A 17,939-nucleotide genomic window follows, 5' to 3' on the forward strand; every position below is an offset into this window, starting at 1 on the left:
GAGGCGTGTCTAATGTTCTGCCTACACGAAAATTCAATCCAGCCCTTTGGTTGTTACCCAAGGGTGTCGGATTTTGTTCATTGCGTTTGAGTAACTGCACTTTGGTAGTATCTTAGCCCCATCCCTTTAACCTTGCGATGGGTAGTAATTGGTGTGCCAACAAGTTTACCAAGTAGTGGCATCTTTTGAACACTCGACCTTGAAATTAAGCCTACCACTGTGGTTGTTACACTCTTCAGTTGATCTCTGCTTTTGATTGGGTTTAAAGCTATTGTTGGTGTTTCCCTTTTTGTTTTTTCGCTCGTGGTGTTTAATTATTTGTAAACGCCTTGCATTGTATCCAATCACAGATGAACTTAACCTAGATGCTAAATTGTAAGCCTACCTAAATCATAAGTCTGTTACATCGGATCACAAAAATTTAACCTAGATCCTAAACCGTACATTTATCCTAAATTCCAAACCTACTTGACCAAAGGTCACATTCTGACTGCACTATCGCCCCCAAACCTGAACTTGTATTTACTTTAGAAACAAGTGGAGTCGTATTCTAAACTATTTGTCTTCAACTTGCATGGGAAAATGTTTGTTATAGAGGTTGTAAAAATTAAAAGTTTGAAGATAGCGTGTTCTTTTTAAAAGATTATCTAGGCGAAGGCAATTATCCAAACAAAATATTTGGACGGTTTGGCAATTATGTGGGGCGACAGGCCATGTTATGAGCCGCGGAATGGGTTGAAAATTGAAATCCAAAAGAATAAGATTTACATAAAATCCGACAGCGGCTCTGAAATTGATTTTTTTGCTGTTGCTGCGAAAGTGCCACTCAACCACTCCCATGCCTTTCTTACCCTATCATCTTCATTTCCAAATCTGCCCAAAAAAGTCAATTTGATGCCATCACCAACTTTGAAAAAGCAAAGAAGAAGAAAAAAAGAAAAAAAGATAAGAAAAGAAGGTAGGAACCCACAACCACCATTCAAATAATGAAGCAGCCTATTACATTTTTACTTTCCCAATTGTCAATTTTCATTGCTTTCAGAGCTTTGCTATCGCAACAACAATGGGATTAGGGGAGCCTCGTGATTGGTTGTAATGTACAACATTGAAGTGGTTAAAAAAGACAAGAAGATGGCGGTGGTTGTGGAGGAAGGTCGTGTTGGGGCGGCTGCGCTACCAGCAAATATCATTCCAAAGAAGTCCCCCTCACCGCCTCCAGCGCCGGACCCACTGCCGCCGCCGCCGCCGGATACCGGGTTTGAAATGCTTGCACTTTTTTCCCTGTTGGCAACCCAAAAAAAAAAATCATTATATAATCCGGAAGATTAAAAAAAAAAAAAAAAAAGAGAGGGTATGAAGAGGCGGTGGTGCAAATGGGGCCAACTTCGTTCAATAATACAACAATTCGTCGGTATGCCAGAATAATCCTTTCTCAAAAGATGCTCTTCTTCACACGCTATCCGCCTATCCCCATTAGGATGTTTCTCTTTAATTGGGGTGCAATAATTCCGTGTTCCATCCAGTTGTGACTAAGCAAAATAAGGGCCCATTTTGTTATCATAATCACAAGCCTTTCTCATTAGATTTGAGTCCACTGCATAAATTTGAGCCATCTATTCCATGTCCAAGTTTATTTTTTGGGTACCTCTTCAGCTAGTTGATTTAAAAAACTATTTCTAAAAAATTCATCTAGAAACACCACAATTTTAAGTTCTCATTGTTTTCAGTTGTGAAGATGGCAAAGGGAAAATACAGAAAAGAACTATACTAGAACAGGTCTTTAGGCCTTCCTTACATGCTGGCATGGCACAGCCTTACAGAATCTTTTCAGGGATGATCCAAAGTGATCCAATGAGGAAGTTGGGTCGGGGAAAAGAAAAAGGCCCTCGTCTTCATTATAATACTGATAAGGTGGTAACAACTTCCACATAATCTTGGAAGTTGATATCAGTAAACAATAGGAAACCACATAATCTTGGAAGTTGATATCAGTAAACAAAAGGTGTTTCCTACATGTGAAATGGCCTCTTAGCCACAGGACAAGGCATCAAATGGAGTATCCCATTTAGTTATGGGAGCTTACAGGAAAAGACCGATAGAGGCAAGAATAAACGCTGGAGAAGACGACCAAAGATCGGCTCTTGTGAGGAGGAGAGCCAAATCTAAGAACGGTCACATTTCCAATTTCAATTATGAGATTTGCTACAGAACTTTCCAACTGAAATGATCGGTGCAATAGTAATAAATTGCTGCATAAACAGTTAGAAACTTTTGAAAAGCTTCACGGCCAGACAGATACTGACACGGGAAAGAAAAAGGGAGGAAAATAATAAGATAAGGAGGAGGAACATGAGCAATAAATTTCTCTAAACTGTTCCTATGGACCTAGGCAACAAACGGGAAGCATGATAATATTACAATGAGGTTACATTATTTTTTGTTTGCAGCCCCCCCTAAGATGTAGAGTTGCCAATACTTGAAATCATCCAGATTTTCAACAAACTAAAAGGACAGAATTAATATCACTTCTAAACTAATTCTTAAGAACGTCCCCTCCCTTCCATATTATCTACGAACAAACCTTGGTCCTTCTTCTCTACCATACTCTTGATAACTTAGATGACCTCTAGAAGGCAGAGCTTAGTCTTGTGTGGAACTTTGAAATCATTAAGGAGAGGAAAAAAGGAAAGTGAGAACGGAGGCTCACAGATTTCATTATGAAATAATAAGAAGTCATCTCCAACTAAAAAACCTTTCGCGCGGTATCATAACATTTTCTTCCCAGACAACGTCTAACGAACCAACACTATATTCTTTCTGTTGGTATGAACATCTAATGAATTAAAACAAAGCTGGTTTTTGCCCAAAGGCTGTGATTTCTGCAATTCTTGACTTTAGGCAAAAACCAAAAATCACAATATTAACATATGCCCAAGAGTGATGCTAACACACCAAAAATAAGTAAAAAGGCACAAGTACCCATAAAAAATGATAATTATTTTGTATTGTAGATTTTTTTAAGGGTATTTGTGTCTTTTCACATATACTCGGTGTTAACAACACTTTTGAATGTGTTAGTATCTCCCCCCGAACTGCAATTGTGGTTTTTGTCCAAAATGAAAAAATTGCTCTAGTGGTTTTTGTTTGGCAGAAAGTGTTTTCTTCAGATCTTTTCTGGTGTGCTTGACATGGTTTTGATGTGAAAGGGGAGTGTTATTTTGAGAACAAATCCAGTTGGAGTTTTCGTTTGCAATTTTTTTTCTTTTATAAATAAGCTTAAGAAAAGCTAAATGGACCAAAGATATTTACTGGGGGGGGGGGGGTGGTAAATGAAAGGGCAAACGAAAAGTAGGAAAGAGAACAAAAAAGAAAAAAATGGAAAAAGCACCCACCTACAAAGCAGGTTCAAGTTCAACGACAAAACCTATAAATGGTTCAAATGGATCAAAGATTACCGAAGGTCTGAATGGTAGTTCTACAAAAAAACAGCAGATATGGGGCCAGAAAGAGAGTAATGGAGAGAATCTTTTCCAACACGGGTTTAGCCAGTTGTCCAAGTCGAGTAAAATCAGATGTGGGCCTAGACCTGACTTTAAATTATTGCATGGGCTCCACCAATATCGGCCGGAGGGCAGATTCGCAATTTGGCAGAGAATATAACTGTAAATGACTTGGGCTTTGGGGTCTCCCTTCATTATCCACCACCAACAACAAATGCCAGCCACAGCCCCAGCTGCATCTGCATGTGATATACTATTTCATCAACCGCCTACACTACACATGATGCTTCATTGTTTATGCATTGTTTCCCACTTCTGGGAAGCCCCACCCTTCTATCCTTCCTCTCATATGGACGGCATCTGCCCCTTTAAACTATTAAGTTCATCATGAAATTTTCATGATCTTTATGCTTCTTCGGGAAGAAGGTTGCATGATTTTTATGAAAAGATGAGAAATCTTGAAAATGACAAGGGAAATGACGCCCGGGAGTATCTTTTCACATAATTGTGTTCTTTTTTCTTTATTGTTTTCCATGATAGCCAAACCTTCTCCTTTCTCTCACCAAATCTAGGAAGCAAAAATGATGAGTAAAGTAAAAACTAGATTCTGTGGGCTGGTTATAGGGCCAGAGCCAAGCCTTTTTATCCAGAAAGAGAAAACACTAACAGTAACAGCCAAGAGAACAATAAAATAAAAGGGTTAAAGAACTAACTATAGGAGATCGAGGAACACAACCCAGATGATCTAAAGGTTTTTAAATAAAATTATTGAGACCAGAATGTTAATTCTAAAGCTCAAGTAGTTGGGGCCAGCAACCTGTTTCTAGAACAGCTAGCATTCAACATAATTAGCAGGTGTGGGGCCGCATAACACGGACGAAAAATTCATGGGGGCCCACTGTTATTGGCTGGAGAGCCCTTTTCATGGGGGGCCGTATTTCCCTCCAGGAAGTATTATTTTTATATTATTATGTATCATATCAATGTAAATATATAAAAAAATTAATATAAATATTTATTAAAAGTATATGTCCAAATCGCATTTCCTTCCGATTCCCCAATGGGACATTGGGTCGGCCACGTTATCGTACAAAAGCAAAAGCAATCCTTAACCATAGTTTGCATTTTACACTTTTTTCCCTTCTCGCTGTAGACGCTGCGTCACCATTAGCTGCCCAGGTTCTGCCTTTTCAGAGCCCCACGCTCTGCTTCTTTTAGAGAGGGAAACTAATCCCAGTGCCCAAAAAATATGGCACTTTTTAAACTCATTAAACTATGCTTTCTTCCAGGATCCATGTTGGACCCTTGTAAAATAATTAAATCTAGACATAATCAAGTCTAAACCTCATTTCATCCCCATGCTACACCCAGCTCGCTATCCCAACAAAGCAGAATTTTAGCCCCAACTGTGTTAGGCATGACAGCAAGTCGGCAACACAAAGCAGATTCATCATCCCAACTGATTGAAAAATCTCCCCCTATATTTTACTTGTATTCTCGCAGGGGGCCATGCCCATAATTCTATACCCCTGTTTATCCTTTTGTTACTACTCTTACTCGCCTGGAACAAATTAAATAAATTCAAATGATACAGATTTGGGTGTGGTATCATGATATCCAACAGTAGCAAGACACAGGAAACTCTACGAAATCTGTGGGCATGGTCTATTAAAACACATCTTTTGTATTGTACAGGACAGCTGTACCCACAAGCACTCTAAAATTTCTTGACAAAATAACATGCCCATGTCCGCTTAATAATGTTGATTTACTAATTTGCCAGCCAAGGATATACCGCACTCCGATATCTACTTTATAGTGTTTAAATAAGATCAAGGACTTGGATATTCAAATTAGAAATGCTATTTAAACATTCATTTTGTAACACTCCTATATTAATGTGTGTTTTATATCATATTAAGATAATATTTATTAATAAAGATATAGACTGAAAAAAATAAAATATAAAAAAATATTTTAATTTTTTATTATTTTTAATGTATTTATTAAATTTATTTAACAATTTTTTTAAAAAATCACGTAAAAAGGACAACATGGGTTGGTAACGGTCAAAAACATTAATCCGAACGCAGGAAAAATATAAATTAGTCTTACGGTTGAAGCCAGCGGTATGGATGTCTTTGTTGGCTTGTTGCCAGAAAGAAAGGTTCAGGGAAGGGTTTGATAAACCCGAAAACCACTCAGACTTGCCGTCGGTGGATTGGATTGGATTCTCTTTATCACATGTCCCCCCCATGTACCGTATACTGTACTCTATGTATTAACTATTTCCACACCGTTTGCGTGGAAGTAGGAAATCAGGTAGGAAAGTGCAAAGTGGGTAGCTTTGGAAACCAGAACTAGCCTGACAAAGTCAAATTAATGCGGCCAATGAATGATCCAGCCATGGGCAGGGTGGTTGTTTTCGACAGAGTCCCAGGTGACAGAGAGCTAGAAGGACGAAAATGCCCCTTGCCCCTCGATTGGATAAATTAGGAAGGAAACAACGTTATTGATGATCCTAAGCCCCAAGCCAAATCAATGATCACGTAAATCGTTAATGGCATAAACGGTATCGTAAATCGTTAATTTGGAAGATTAAGATTTGTTGATGACTTGTTGCCTCCAATCGACAGGTATTGTCAGTTGCAATGAGACCCTTCATCTCGTTTGCTAATTGCCCTTAGATTTATGGAACGGATAATGAAGAATCAAAATCAGGTAAATTGTTGTTGTTTTCTTTTACGGTGTATTTGGAAGAAGTAGAGGTTGCGCGATTACCTGGTACCGCCGAAGACACCGGCGTTGATGGTGAGCTGGTCGATGAGGCCGGCGGACTTGGGGTCGACGCTGGAAGCCTTAGAGTACTGCGCGCTCAGCCCCGCTCCGGACGGCACAAAGAACGCTCCGTTCACCATCACGTCTCCCTCCGATCTCCAGTTCCAGTTCGCCCACTCGCTCTCGTCCGTATCCTCCCTCTTCGTCACCTACACGAAGTCAATCCAAATCCACATTTCTCCAAATCACAGTCACTTTCAAACCAGAACCAGAACCAGAAAGAGAACTAGGTTAGGGTTAGGGGTTTACCTCCTTGGCGCTGGGATCCGTGGGGGCGGTGTAGCGATTACCCTGGCTGTTGATCGTAGGGTTGGCGCTGCCGCCGATGGCGTACATCTTCCATTCGGCGAAGTCGTTGTTGACGACATGGACGTAGCCGAGTCGGCAGCGGGGCATACGCTGGACCAGGCCTTGGCCGAAGAGATTGAAGGCTATGGTGACCTGCATGCCGGAATCCGGGAGGTACTTGTCGTTGTGGCCAAGGAGCATGACCTCGTTGTGATGGGAGAAGTAGTTGTTGGAGATGGTGATTCCGGTGGATCCCATGATCGCGTCGATCAGGCCGTCGGAGCAGTACGACAGTGAGCAGTGGTCGATCCAGATGTTGCTTGAGCTGAAGATGGAAATTCCTGTTTCAATAATAAAATTAAATGAAAATGTCACATTTTTTCATTAATTACATGAAAATGAAATTACTCATCATTAATATTAGAGATGGCAAAATAGGCTTGGCCCGTTGGGGCCCGACCGGCACCGGCCCACTTGGCCTAACGGGCCAAATGGTGGCGGGCCGGGCTGGCCCGCTAATCGGCCACACAACCCCCCCCCAAACAGCCCTCGCCCTCACCCTCTGTCTCGCTCTCACCCTCACCTCGCCCTCGCCCTCTATCTCGCCCTCGCTCGTCCTCACTCACCGGTCGTCGCCCTTGCTTGTCCTCGCTTACCCTCTGTCGTCCTCGCCCTCGCCCGCGCCTCTCGCCCTCACCCTCTGGGTGGGCTAGGCTGGCCAGTTGAGCCCGCGGGCCCGTATAAGGTCGGGCTAGGGCCAACAATCTGCTGGCCCGTTTTTAAGCCGGCCGATTTGGCCCGGCCCAGCCCGTTTGCCATCTCTAATTAATATAGTTAAAATATTTTTTAGACTATGATAGTCAATATAAAATTTGAAAATATTCTAATTTTTTTAAAATTATTTATTAAATATTTTAAAATATATTAAATAACATATGCATTATTTTTTATATTTAAAGATTCATATATGATTATTTTAAAAAGAAGAGATAATTATATTTTCAAAAAATTAAATAATAAATTATGCAATAAATTAAAAATTAAAAAAACAAATACAAAAAAAAAATTTCATCAACCAAAAAACTAAAAAATCAAATAAAATAATTAAAACATTGGTAAAATATGACTTTATTTGATAATTTTGATTGATTTGATTATTTTGATTTTTTTCAGTAATAAAACCAAATCGAAATGAAATGCTAAACTTAAACCGAACCAATCCTCATTAACTGACAATTTCTATCAATTTAATTTAGTTAAATTGAAATTTTACTCACTGGATAAAGTGTCATGAAAAATGTGAAAATTGAGTAGAATTAACATTTTTGTTGTCTTTGTTTAATAAATAAAGGGTAAATTATATGAAATCCTCCACTCAAAGTCATGAGTAACTTATCTTGCGTTTTTAATTGCATCAAAAATTTTTTTACACTTTCAAAATATTACAATATGACACAATCTATTTTTATTTTACATAATTTTATAATAATAGATTGTGTCAAATTATAATATTTTAAAAATATGAAGAGATTTTTTTATGCAATCGAATGCACAAGATAAGTAGTAGATCACCCTAACCGGTTTCATATAATTTATCCAAAATTAAATGAAAATAAGGCAAGAAAAGAAAGAATACCATCACCGTCGGATTTGCCACGAAAGCCGACGTGGGTTGGGCTGGAGCGTATATTTGTGTGGCCGGTGGGAACGCAGTGGCTGACCTCGATGTTGTGGATGATGATGTGGTTCACGTACTGGAGCGTAATGCACCCGCCGCCGGTGATACGCACGACGGCGCCGCGGCCGTCAATGGTCTTGAAGCTGTTGACGATGAGCTCGTACTTCAGGTTGATCACCATGCTGGAGGCGAACACGATCCAGAGCGGCTGCGTCTGGATCACCGCGTGCCTGAGCGTGCCCGGCTTTGGCTCTGCGGCGTCGTGGTCCGACGAGTCGGTGACGACGTAGATCTCGCCGCCCTTGCCGCCGGCCGCCGCGTGGCCGAACCCGATGCCGCAATCCGCCAGGCGCTGGCGGTTGTTGGCCCAGTTTGGGTCGCACCGCCAGCAGTCGTCGACGGGGTTGCCGGTGAGGCACGAGAGGCGGCTCTCCGACGAGACATTGGCGATGGTTTCCAGCGTTTGTCTTCTGGATATGGACACATTCAGCCTCCTGCGCCGAGAAAACAAAACGCGTTGTACGGATGCTCGGTAAGTGTTTGTGAAAATGCCGCAATCAGAAAAGATGCTCGGTACGTGTGTGCGAAAATGCCGCAATCAGAAAAGCTTGGAGGTATTTTGGAAAAAGACAAGTAGACCCAGATTAGAAATGCTCCAATGAGGAATGCCCATATTCGATCGTTTCTTTTTTTTCTTTTTTGTGAGATTTACTCAAATCTAAACTCGAATATGAGGAAAAACCCCAGCTTTGCTTTAGGCATATAGGTATTTGGCAAGAAACCGTAGATCCAAATAGTCAAATTCTAGTTTAGAACCAGAAGAACCCATATGGCTTTTGGTTAAAAGAACAAAGAAAAAAGCAGCCTAGCAGCTCAGATTATAAATGCCCCAATGAGCAAGACCCAGATTTTTTTTTTTTTTTTTAAGGGCATTCTGCTCAAATTTTAGGTATATACAGATACATTGAACCTCTCTCTGCCCGGATTGTCAAGTTCTAGTCTATGATGAGGAAAAATCCGAAATAGTTTTTGGAGAAAAAGGGGCTTACCCAGATTAAAAAGTTATCCAATTAGGAAGACCCACTTTTTTTTCAGTTTTGGTCTGGACAAGATGAAGGTTCTAAATGAGCAAGGATCCAGTTTGGGGTTTCCACTGAAAATAGAGGCCCAAATGGAAAGCTGCAGTAATGAGCAAAACCCAGATGAACAGTGTGACTGAGTAGCAAACAGTGTAAGAACAGAGAGACCCAATTCCCGGAATGAGCTGTAACCCACAGACTCCAGCGGGGTTTTCTATTTCAGTTTCCGGGGAACAGAGAGAAACCCAAGAGAGAAAATGCGAAAGGGTTCATAAGCCAGGTGGAAATTTGTGGCATTCTACTTGCAATGCAGTGAGAATGTTGTTCATACCTCTGGACTTCTTGAACCACAGCTTCAGGATTGGGGTGCTGAAGGGGCAGAGACAGATTGAGAGAGGCCCTAATCGGAGGAGACAGAGATGTCAAGATGCAGAGCAAGAGAATGCTGCTGTGGGGAAGCATCTTCTTGGCTGGAGGAGCAACAGTGGCTGTATCGTGGTTTCTTTGGCGATGAACTCTTCAGTCTCAGAAATGTCTTCCTCTCTCATAGGTCCTCGCTCAGAGAGCTGCTAAAACTTGGGAGAATGTGATGTCCTTATATAGTAAAAGATTGATTAATGCTACACCACATCACTCATGATATTTATCAGTCCATGTGAGAGTTAAATTACACTATTTAGTTGGAAAAGATAAATGATGTTTAACAAATTTTATTATAATGTAAATTAAACACATATACTGATAATTGTCGTAAGTGTGATGCTCTGTAACATTAATGAAAAGGATTACTTACTGCTCCAAAAATAATTTAATGCGAAACCTGTTTCTTTCTTGCAGGGTATTCATTGATAAGGTTTTTGTGTCCTTTAAACGGGAAGGGAAGAAATGAAAGAAGCAGAAGAGAAGAAACAAGAAACAGAGGAAGAAGAAGAAGAAGAAGAGATCAGAGTGAGAAACTCTCTCTCTCTCTCTCTCTCTATTCTTGCTTTCCCCCTTCCTTAGGGTGTATTTCGAAGTCACATGAACTGAAAGACCATGAGTTTGGTGCCTCTAACCCTTCAAACTCAACCTCACAAAAAATAAAAATTTTGAGTAGTCATTGCTAGCTTCTCAAATCCGACAAGTTTAATTAATTTTAATATTTAATCATTAATTTTAATATTTAATATTTATTAAATGAATTAAAATGTAACACCCAAATTGTGACATGGGTGACAGAGACACGGAACCCAATATTTAATTTAAATATTTACTAGATATATTTATTTAATCAAATCTCTTTCACGTTCTGAGCCTCACCTCACTTCACAGCTAATTCGTCATCGGCCAGTGGGAAAACTGGAAACCAGAATTACAGTAAAAGCTCAGAGGGAAAGAGACAGTTTTTATAAATTCAAAAAGAAAAAGTTTAATAATTAGAAAGTACGGTAGTAATTTTTTATATGTAAAATGTCAATATTAAATATTATTAAAAAAATTATTTAATTTTATCATAATTGAATATTAACGTGTATATGAATACATCTATTTTCAAAAATAACTCATTATATGAATTATTAATTGATAATTTTTGAATAGACTGAATGGTTTATTGTGTTTTTTTAATAATTAAAAAATATAATATTTTATCTTTAATATATAAAAGTTAAGATTTTGTATTTTAATTATTAATTTTTTTATTTTAAGTCTTTATTCTAAGACACAAAAGATGATGTAAATAAGAGAATGATAGAGTGATAGAATTGAACTCAATAAAAAAAAAAAGATGGAGATTAGTTTTGTTATATTTTATAATTGAGAATAGAAAAATGTAATGATTTCTTAGGTTAGTAATTAAGAGATTTAAATATTTGAAATTTAGGATTTTATTTAAGCTATGGGTAATTTGATTTTTTTCATATCAAGGTAAATTAATAAAATTTAATATATCTCGTTTGGCATAACTTTCTTATGATATGATATTCTTTTTTTTTTTTCTGTGTATGTTGTATGTGATGTAAATAATAATTTTATTTATTATTGATCAAGGTAAGAATTTAAAGTAATAATTTTAAATAATTAAGATATGAAAATTTAATTTTTGTGTACATTAAGAATCAAATTTTATATTTTTTAATTAATGAAGAAGTATAATAAATCAATCAATTTATTCAGATACTATTAATAAGTCGTTTATGTGACATATCATCAATGAAAAAAGACATGTCCATGCGTGCATGTATTAATAATCTATCATGATAATAATTTTTAATAATTAAGATACATAATCTTGATATTTTAGATATCAAAATTAAATATTATATTTTTTTTAATTATTGAAGAGGACGTTGTATGTATCATGAAAATAGAAAATATTTGTTTACCTATTTTTGCTTGCAGGCAATTAAGAGGGCTTCTGGCTTCACTAATTGTTTGGACTCCATGCTTGTTTAATGCCAAAAATTTGTTTCTCCTGATTATGACATTTCTAATATAATTTACTGAAAAAGTATGAAAATACATTTTTCTCCTTTTTATATTTTTTAAAAAGTTTCAAATTTTTAAATTTGTTACCCAAAAAAAGAAAAGAAATTATGGCTAATTTGAAAAATAATAGAAATATTTAAGAGAATTTTAAAATATATGAGGTATCCAAGCTAAATACCCGGTATTTAAAGTATACGGTGAATTTACCTTCAAAACTATAATTAAAAACTTGAAACAATTGGCTTACCTGCAATCCAGATCTATCAAATATTTGTTCAAATATGTCAACAAAGGACATGATCGAGTTACTGCAGCTTTTTACAAAAGCAGCGAGAATGATGATGCAAGTAAAAATGTTGACGAAATAAATATGTACTATGATTGTAGGTACATTTCACCATGTGAGGCAGCCTGGAGAATTTTTGGGTTCGAGATCTAATACAAATTCTGCATGTTCCTTGCATGGATGGATGCTAACAAAATATACCCTGAAGCAAGAGAACTAACTTATGCAGAATTTCCTAATAAGTTTGTTTGGAAGCAATCAGTCAGAGAATGGCACACGAGGAAACGTGGATTCTCTATTGGACGTATATTCTATGTACCTCCAGGTTGTGGAGACTTGAGAAGCCTCCTAAATATAGTTCGTGGGCCAATAAGCTTCGACGAATTGAAATGTATTGGCGATGTTCAATACAGTTCTTACAGAGATGCTTGCTACGCACTTGGATTGCTAAATGATGACAAAGAATATGTTGATGGTATCGTAGAGGCAAGTCACTGGGGATCTGCACATTGTTTGAGAAGTCTTTTTGCAACTTTGTTGTTGTCTGATTCTCTATCTCGACCCGAAATTGTGTGGGAAAAATGTTGGCAATACCTCTCTGATGATATACTTTACAACCGACGAAACATGTTGCAACATGAAGGTATTCAATTATATTTTAATATTTGTTGCTACATGTGTAATTTAGCATTTAATTGTATTATGACAACGTTTTCAATATTTTTTAATTGTGTCCACAATATGCAGAATTGGAATTGACTGAAGAAGAAATAAAAGGTTATACTCTTGTGGAGATAGAAAAGATACTCTGAGAAGCAGTGGAAAGAGTTTGCGAGATTTTCAATCAATGCCGTTCCCAGATGCAGAATATTTTTCCTGCTGTCAAAATAGACTTATACAAGATGAATTACGATACAACAGAAATGATTTGTCCCAAGAGCACATTAAATTGGTGTCTAATCTAAATGATGAACAACGACATGTCTATGACATTGTAATGAATGCAGTGAGGTTGAATAAAGGTGGTATGTTTTTTGTATACGGATATGGAGGAACTGGCAAGACCTTTGTGTGGAAAACTCTATCCGCAGCTCTAAGATCGAAGGGAGAAATCGTGTTGAATGTAGCATCAAGTGGAATAGCATCTCTCCTTCTACTCGGTGGTAGGACTGCTCACTCCAGATTTGCAATTCCACTAAATTCGAATGAAGATTCAACCTGCAACATTAAACAGGGAAGTCCTCTTGTAGAGTTAATAATCAGAAGTAGTCTTATCATTTGGGACGAGGCTCCTATGATGAATAAATATTGTTTTGAGGCTTTGGATAAGAGCATGCGAGATATTCTAAGGTTCAGTAACCCAATGAGTTATGAATTACCATTTGGAGGGAAGGTAGTAGTTCTTGGAGGGGACTTTCGACAAATATTACCTGTGATTCCAAGAGGTACTAGACAAGATATCGTGCTTGCAACCATCAATTCATCGTACCTATGGAGAAATTGTAAGGTATTGAGATTGACGAAGAACATGAGGCTCCAAAATGTTGAATCTGATGAAGACTTTATCAACTTAAAATCTTTTTCTGAATGGATAGCAAGCATAGGGGATGGAACAATTGGCGGTCCGAATGACGGTAATGCGGTTATTGATATACCGGATGACCTGTTGTTGAATGCATTAGATGATCCTGTTGCCTCAATCATGAACAGTACGTATCCAAACTTTACTTCTAATGTCAATGAAACTGAATATCTCCAAGGTAGAGCTATACTAGCACCGACTCTTGATGTTGTGGAGACTGTCAATTAGTACATGATTTCACTTAACGCAGCTGAGGCAAATATATACTTAAGTTCAGACACAACTTGCAGATCAGATTGTAATGTTGATCTTTTACAAGATCTTCACACGCCTGAATTTTTAAATGCAATTAGGTGTTCTAGCGTGCCGAACCATGAATTGAAGCTAAAGGTTGGCACTCCGGTTATGCTGTTGAGAAACATAGATCATTCCGTGGGGTTATGAAATGGCACTAGGTTGGTTATCACAAGAACTGGAAACCATGTTCTTGAGGCAAAAATTATGACAGGCAGCAATGCTGGACATAAGGTTCTTATTCCAAGGATGACATTGACCCCATCTGACCCTACGCTGCCTTTTAGACTACGAATGAGGCAATTCCCTCTTATTGTGTCGTACGCAATGACAATCAACAAAAGTCAAGGTCAATCATTGTCTCATATTGGGTTGTACTTGAAAAAACCAGTTTTCAGTCACGGACAATTATACGTAGCTGTTTCTAGAGTTACAAATCGCAAAGGATTGAAAATTTTGATTTGTGACAAGATGGGAGCCAGACAAATTCAACGACAAATGTAGTTTTTAAAGAGGTTTTTCAAAATTTATAGTAGTTCTCTCGAGATGTATTAACTTTTTAAATAGATGTATCACATTACTATATTCACTTCTTAAGTTTTTATTATTGTCATATTTATTTACACATATAAAAATTATGATTGTCTATTTTAAATAAATTTAATACATATGAACTTTCGTGCATCGCACGGGTGATGAACTAGTTTAAGTATACGGTGAATTTACCTTCAAAACTATAATTAAAAACTTGAAACAATTGGCTTACCTGCAATTTAAATTTTTAATGATAAGTGATGAAGTTATCAAGATTGAGGGTCCAAAGCTTGAGAATGTTAGTTTTACTATCTCTCGTAGTTTGATAATATTGCAATTCAAGTAGCATGGAAACGCATTCAGGATGTCGTTTCGGCATTTTCGAACCATTTTTCATTTTGAAGACAATGAAAACGACCTGAAACGAATTTGGGGCATTTATGTAAATTGAAAAATGTATGGGAGCCATTTTGCAATTTACTAAAATTTACTAGAAACGTGTTTTCGACGACAGTCACCTTGCATTCCGGAAGCAGAAAACCAGCCTCCCACCCACATCGCACGCTTCCCGAATGCCGCCCGAATCTTTGCCCATTTTCCCTCTTTTCTTTTTTTCTTTTTCTTCTTCTTCTTTTTGGTTGTTTCTCCTTCACTGTCACTCACGCACGCTCGGTTCAAGTTGCTGCTCTTGGAACTAACGTCGTCGCCGACCGTCGGTCCGTCATTCGCTTCCGATTCCAGGTCGTCGTTCTTTGTCGGTTCGTTTGTCGTAGGGGTGTTCAAAAAAACTGGTAGACAGCGGAAACCGCCCGCACCAAATCAAACCGCACCGAACCGCGTGGTTTTTTAAGGACGCGGTCTGGTGAGGTTTGAAAAATACCCAAACCGCGGTTTATGCGGTTTGGGGTGCTGGCGGTTCGGTTCCAAACTGAACCGCCCGACTATATTAATAATTAAAATAAATAAAAAATAAAAAATGAAATATATAAAATAATTAGATTATTTTTTGTAGCAGACTAGCAGTCCCATTTTAAATAAATTTTTGTTATCATTTTGGAACCAAAAATCGCACCAAACCAAACCAAACCGCACCTAAATTACACAAAACACTAAGTTTCAGCAAACCGCACCAAACCAGTTTGTCCGCACCAAATCAGACCGCTCGGTCTGATTATAGGTGCAAACTGCATATGCGATTTGGCGCATTTTTTTGGCCAAAAACTGCCCAAACCGCACCATGTACACCCCTAGTTTGTTGCATCCGATTCCAAGTCCGTCTGTCGCTTAGCTCAAGTCTCTCTCTCTATGTTCATTACTGTTAGTGTTTGAATTTGGGTTTTTATGTGTTGTGTGTGTGTGCGCGTGTGTGTCATTTCAGTTTAGTATTTTAATTTTAATCTATTAGACTTGAATCCTTTTGAAGTGTTATTAACCTCAAGCATATAAGGAAATTTTATAATTTTTTTTATTTAAACTATTTTGTATAATATTTTATATTAAAAATTATATTTACAAATAATTCCTTGTATTTTTAATATGGGTCATGCTATTTGTACATCATTTATGTACAACTTGGGCTATACAAGACACATAAATGACATAAATACCCTTCGTTTCACTGCGCCTCACCACTTTGGATGAGAATATTTTAGACATTGATACATCATTATGTAGCCCAAGTTATATACAATAATGTACCAATAGCAGTTTTCTTTTAAAATTTACAATTTACCCTGTGTTTCTGTTTCCTATCTTTTTATAAAAATATCATTTCAACGTTTCGTTTCGTTTCGAAAACGTATTGTTTTCCATTTCTGTGCTATTTAGATCGCAATCATATGGTTTATGAATTTAACGGGATGCAAACCTATGATACTATCAAAAAAGTTATAGCAAAAAATTCTACTTATAACAAAAAAGAGATAAATTTTGCTTGAGGACACTGATCAAGTGGTTGGGTTATGATATGCTGGGATTCGTACGAGTAGATTATAAGTTTGATTTTTTGTCTTGTACAGTGACGCAAAGTCTGTTTCTATGATTTATATTATTTATTGAAATCGAGAGTATGCGCAAAGTAAAATCGAATAATGACCATAATCCAAAAAGAGATAAATTTGTACTTATTAGCAGTTCCTTATTTCTTACGAGATCTCAGCCGGCTTCGCCGGCAAGATCAGTATCGAGGGGTGTTGCCTCGGCCAAGAAAGGAATCAATGGCGGTTTGAAGGGTGGGTCAAGGTCGCGTGCCTGGATCGCAGGCTCTGATCTTTTGGATTTGCTTTTCCCTAGTCTACAAGATGCTAGTGGTGGTGGTTCGTTGAAGGTTGTTGTGTCTTCGACTGAGATTTGGCCTGGTTCGACTGCGACTGTAGATGGTGGAAAAGGTTTTCACGCTAGGGCAGTGTCCGAATTAAGCATTGGTGGGATCCTCGATTTTGCTACATCCTATCAATGCTCGAAGTGTTCGAGAGGATTTAGAGGGAGACGGGTCGAAGCAACTGTTCTTGGATTCTTGGGATGGTCGAGCGGCAGGCTTGAGGGATGTTGTGGTAGGGGAGTCGGTTGCCAATCAGAAGCATCGGCATAATAGGTTGATGCAGCAGATGTTTCAAGATGCGAGGCTGGGGTATTTTACTGATTTCACATGGCTAGATTGGTCCCCGGATGAGCAACACCTATTATACTTGACTTTACAGCAATTTCGATTAGTGTAGTATGGGTCATGAGGAAGCTGGGTCTCAGGTTTCGGTTACTGGAGGTTTTAAGGAGGTGATTCGTGACCCTTCTCCAGCTATTGACTTTTTATTATCTTCGAGTGATGAAGCTATGCGTTGGTGGCTTCGGTAGGGGCCAACTCGGAGGAGTCTGCCACTGCGTCGGAAGATGGTGAAGACATCTCACCGGAGGCCTAGGAATAAGGCATGTAGATCCTCAATCTGGTCTTTGAAGATTCTGGAATTGATGGGGAAAATAGTTCGGTGGGAATCACTGAGCAGTTGAAGTTTGGAAGGAACTTGGCCGGCAGCGAAGGTGGTGCGGAGTCTATCTGGGTTGCTCAGGATCCGGGAGCTAATGGGCCGCAAGCTTCGACAGATATCAAGGAGCCATATTAGCCGTTTTACTCCCATTTGATCGGTTTGACTGATGCTACAAAACCACGTGACGACCATGATGGAAAGGCTATGGAGGAGGGATAATACTATTCAGCCCCACCCCACGAGTGCCACCCTCAAGATATCGCAATATCTCGACACCAAGATATCGCGATATAAAGAATGGTCCAAAAGTCATTATTTCAAAATTTGCCTCATCTTTCTCTCTTACTTGCTTTCTCGGCGACTTTCCTCTCACTCTCTCTTGTTCTGGTCGTTTGATCCTTCCGCTCATTCTA

The 17,939-nt window shown here is 38.4% G+C and overlaps 2 protein-coding genes and 1 long non-coding RNA gene across 4 annotated transcripts; 2 read left to right on the top strand and 1 right to left on the bottom strand.

Annotated features, from left to right (window-relative positions):
* Nucleotides 1-959: 959 nt before the first annotated feature.
* On the bottom strand, nucleotides 960-9,997 carry LOC127798417 (probable pectate lyase 12). 2 transcript variants are annotated; one of them, XM_052331970.1, is made up of 5 exons: nucleotides 9,715-9,857; nucleotides 8,263-8,798; nucleotides 6,588-6,967; nucleotides 6,282-6,487; nucleotides 960-1,281 (listed from the first exon to the last, which is right to left on the bottom strand). In XM_052331970.1, exons 1-5 carry the CDS (start codon nucleotides 9,843-9,845, stop codon nucleotides 1,050-1,052), a joined length of 1,485 nt encoding a protein of 494 aa, XP_052187930.1. In that variant the 5' UTR covers nucleotides 9,846-9,857; the 3' UTR covers nucleotides 960-1,049. The 2 variants fall into 2 exon arrangements, with proteins under 2 accessions (XP_052187930.1, XP_052187931.1); XM_052331971.1 differs by lacking the exon at nucleotides 960-1,281 and adding an exon at nucleotides 1,318-3,739 and having other exon boundaries at nucleotides 9,715-9,997.
* On the top strand, nucleotides 9,892-10,491 carry LOC127798419 (uncharacterized). Its single transcript, XR_008022388.1, has 2 exons — nucleotides 9,892-10,038; nucleotides 10,221-10,491. It is a non-coding gene; the product is annotated as an uncharacterized LOC127798419 (long non-coding RNA).
* Nucleotides 10,492-12,982: 2,491 nt separating this feature from the next.
* On the top strand, nucleotides 12,983-13,945 carry LOC127797005 (uncharacterized). The gene has a single exon (XM_052329397.1). The coding sequence runs from the start codon at nucleotides 12,983-12,985 to the stop codon at nucleotides 13,943-13,945; it is 963 nt and encodes a 320-aa protein (XP_052185357.1).
* The last annotated feature ends 3,994 nt before the right edge of the window (nucleotides 13,946-17,939 follow it).

Source organism: Diospyros lotus, chromosome 3 (genome assembly GCF_014633365.1).
Source record: "Diospyros lotus cultivar Yz01 chromosome 3, ASM1463336v1, whole genome shotgun sequence".
NCBI lineage: Eukaryota > Viridiplantae > Streptophyta > Magnoliopsida > Ericales > Ebenaceae > Diospyros > Diospyros lotus.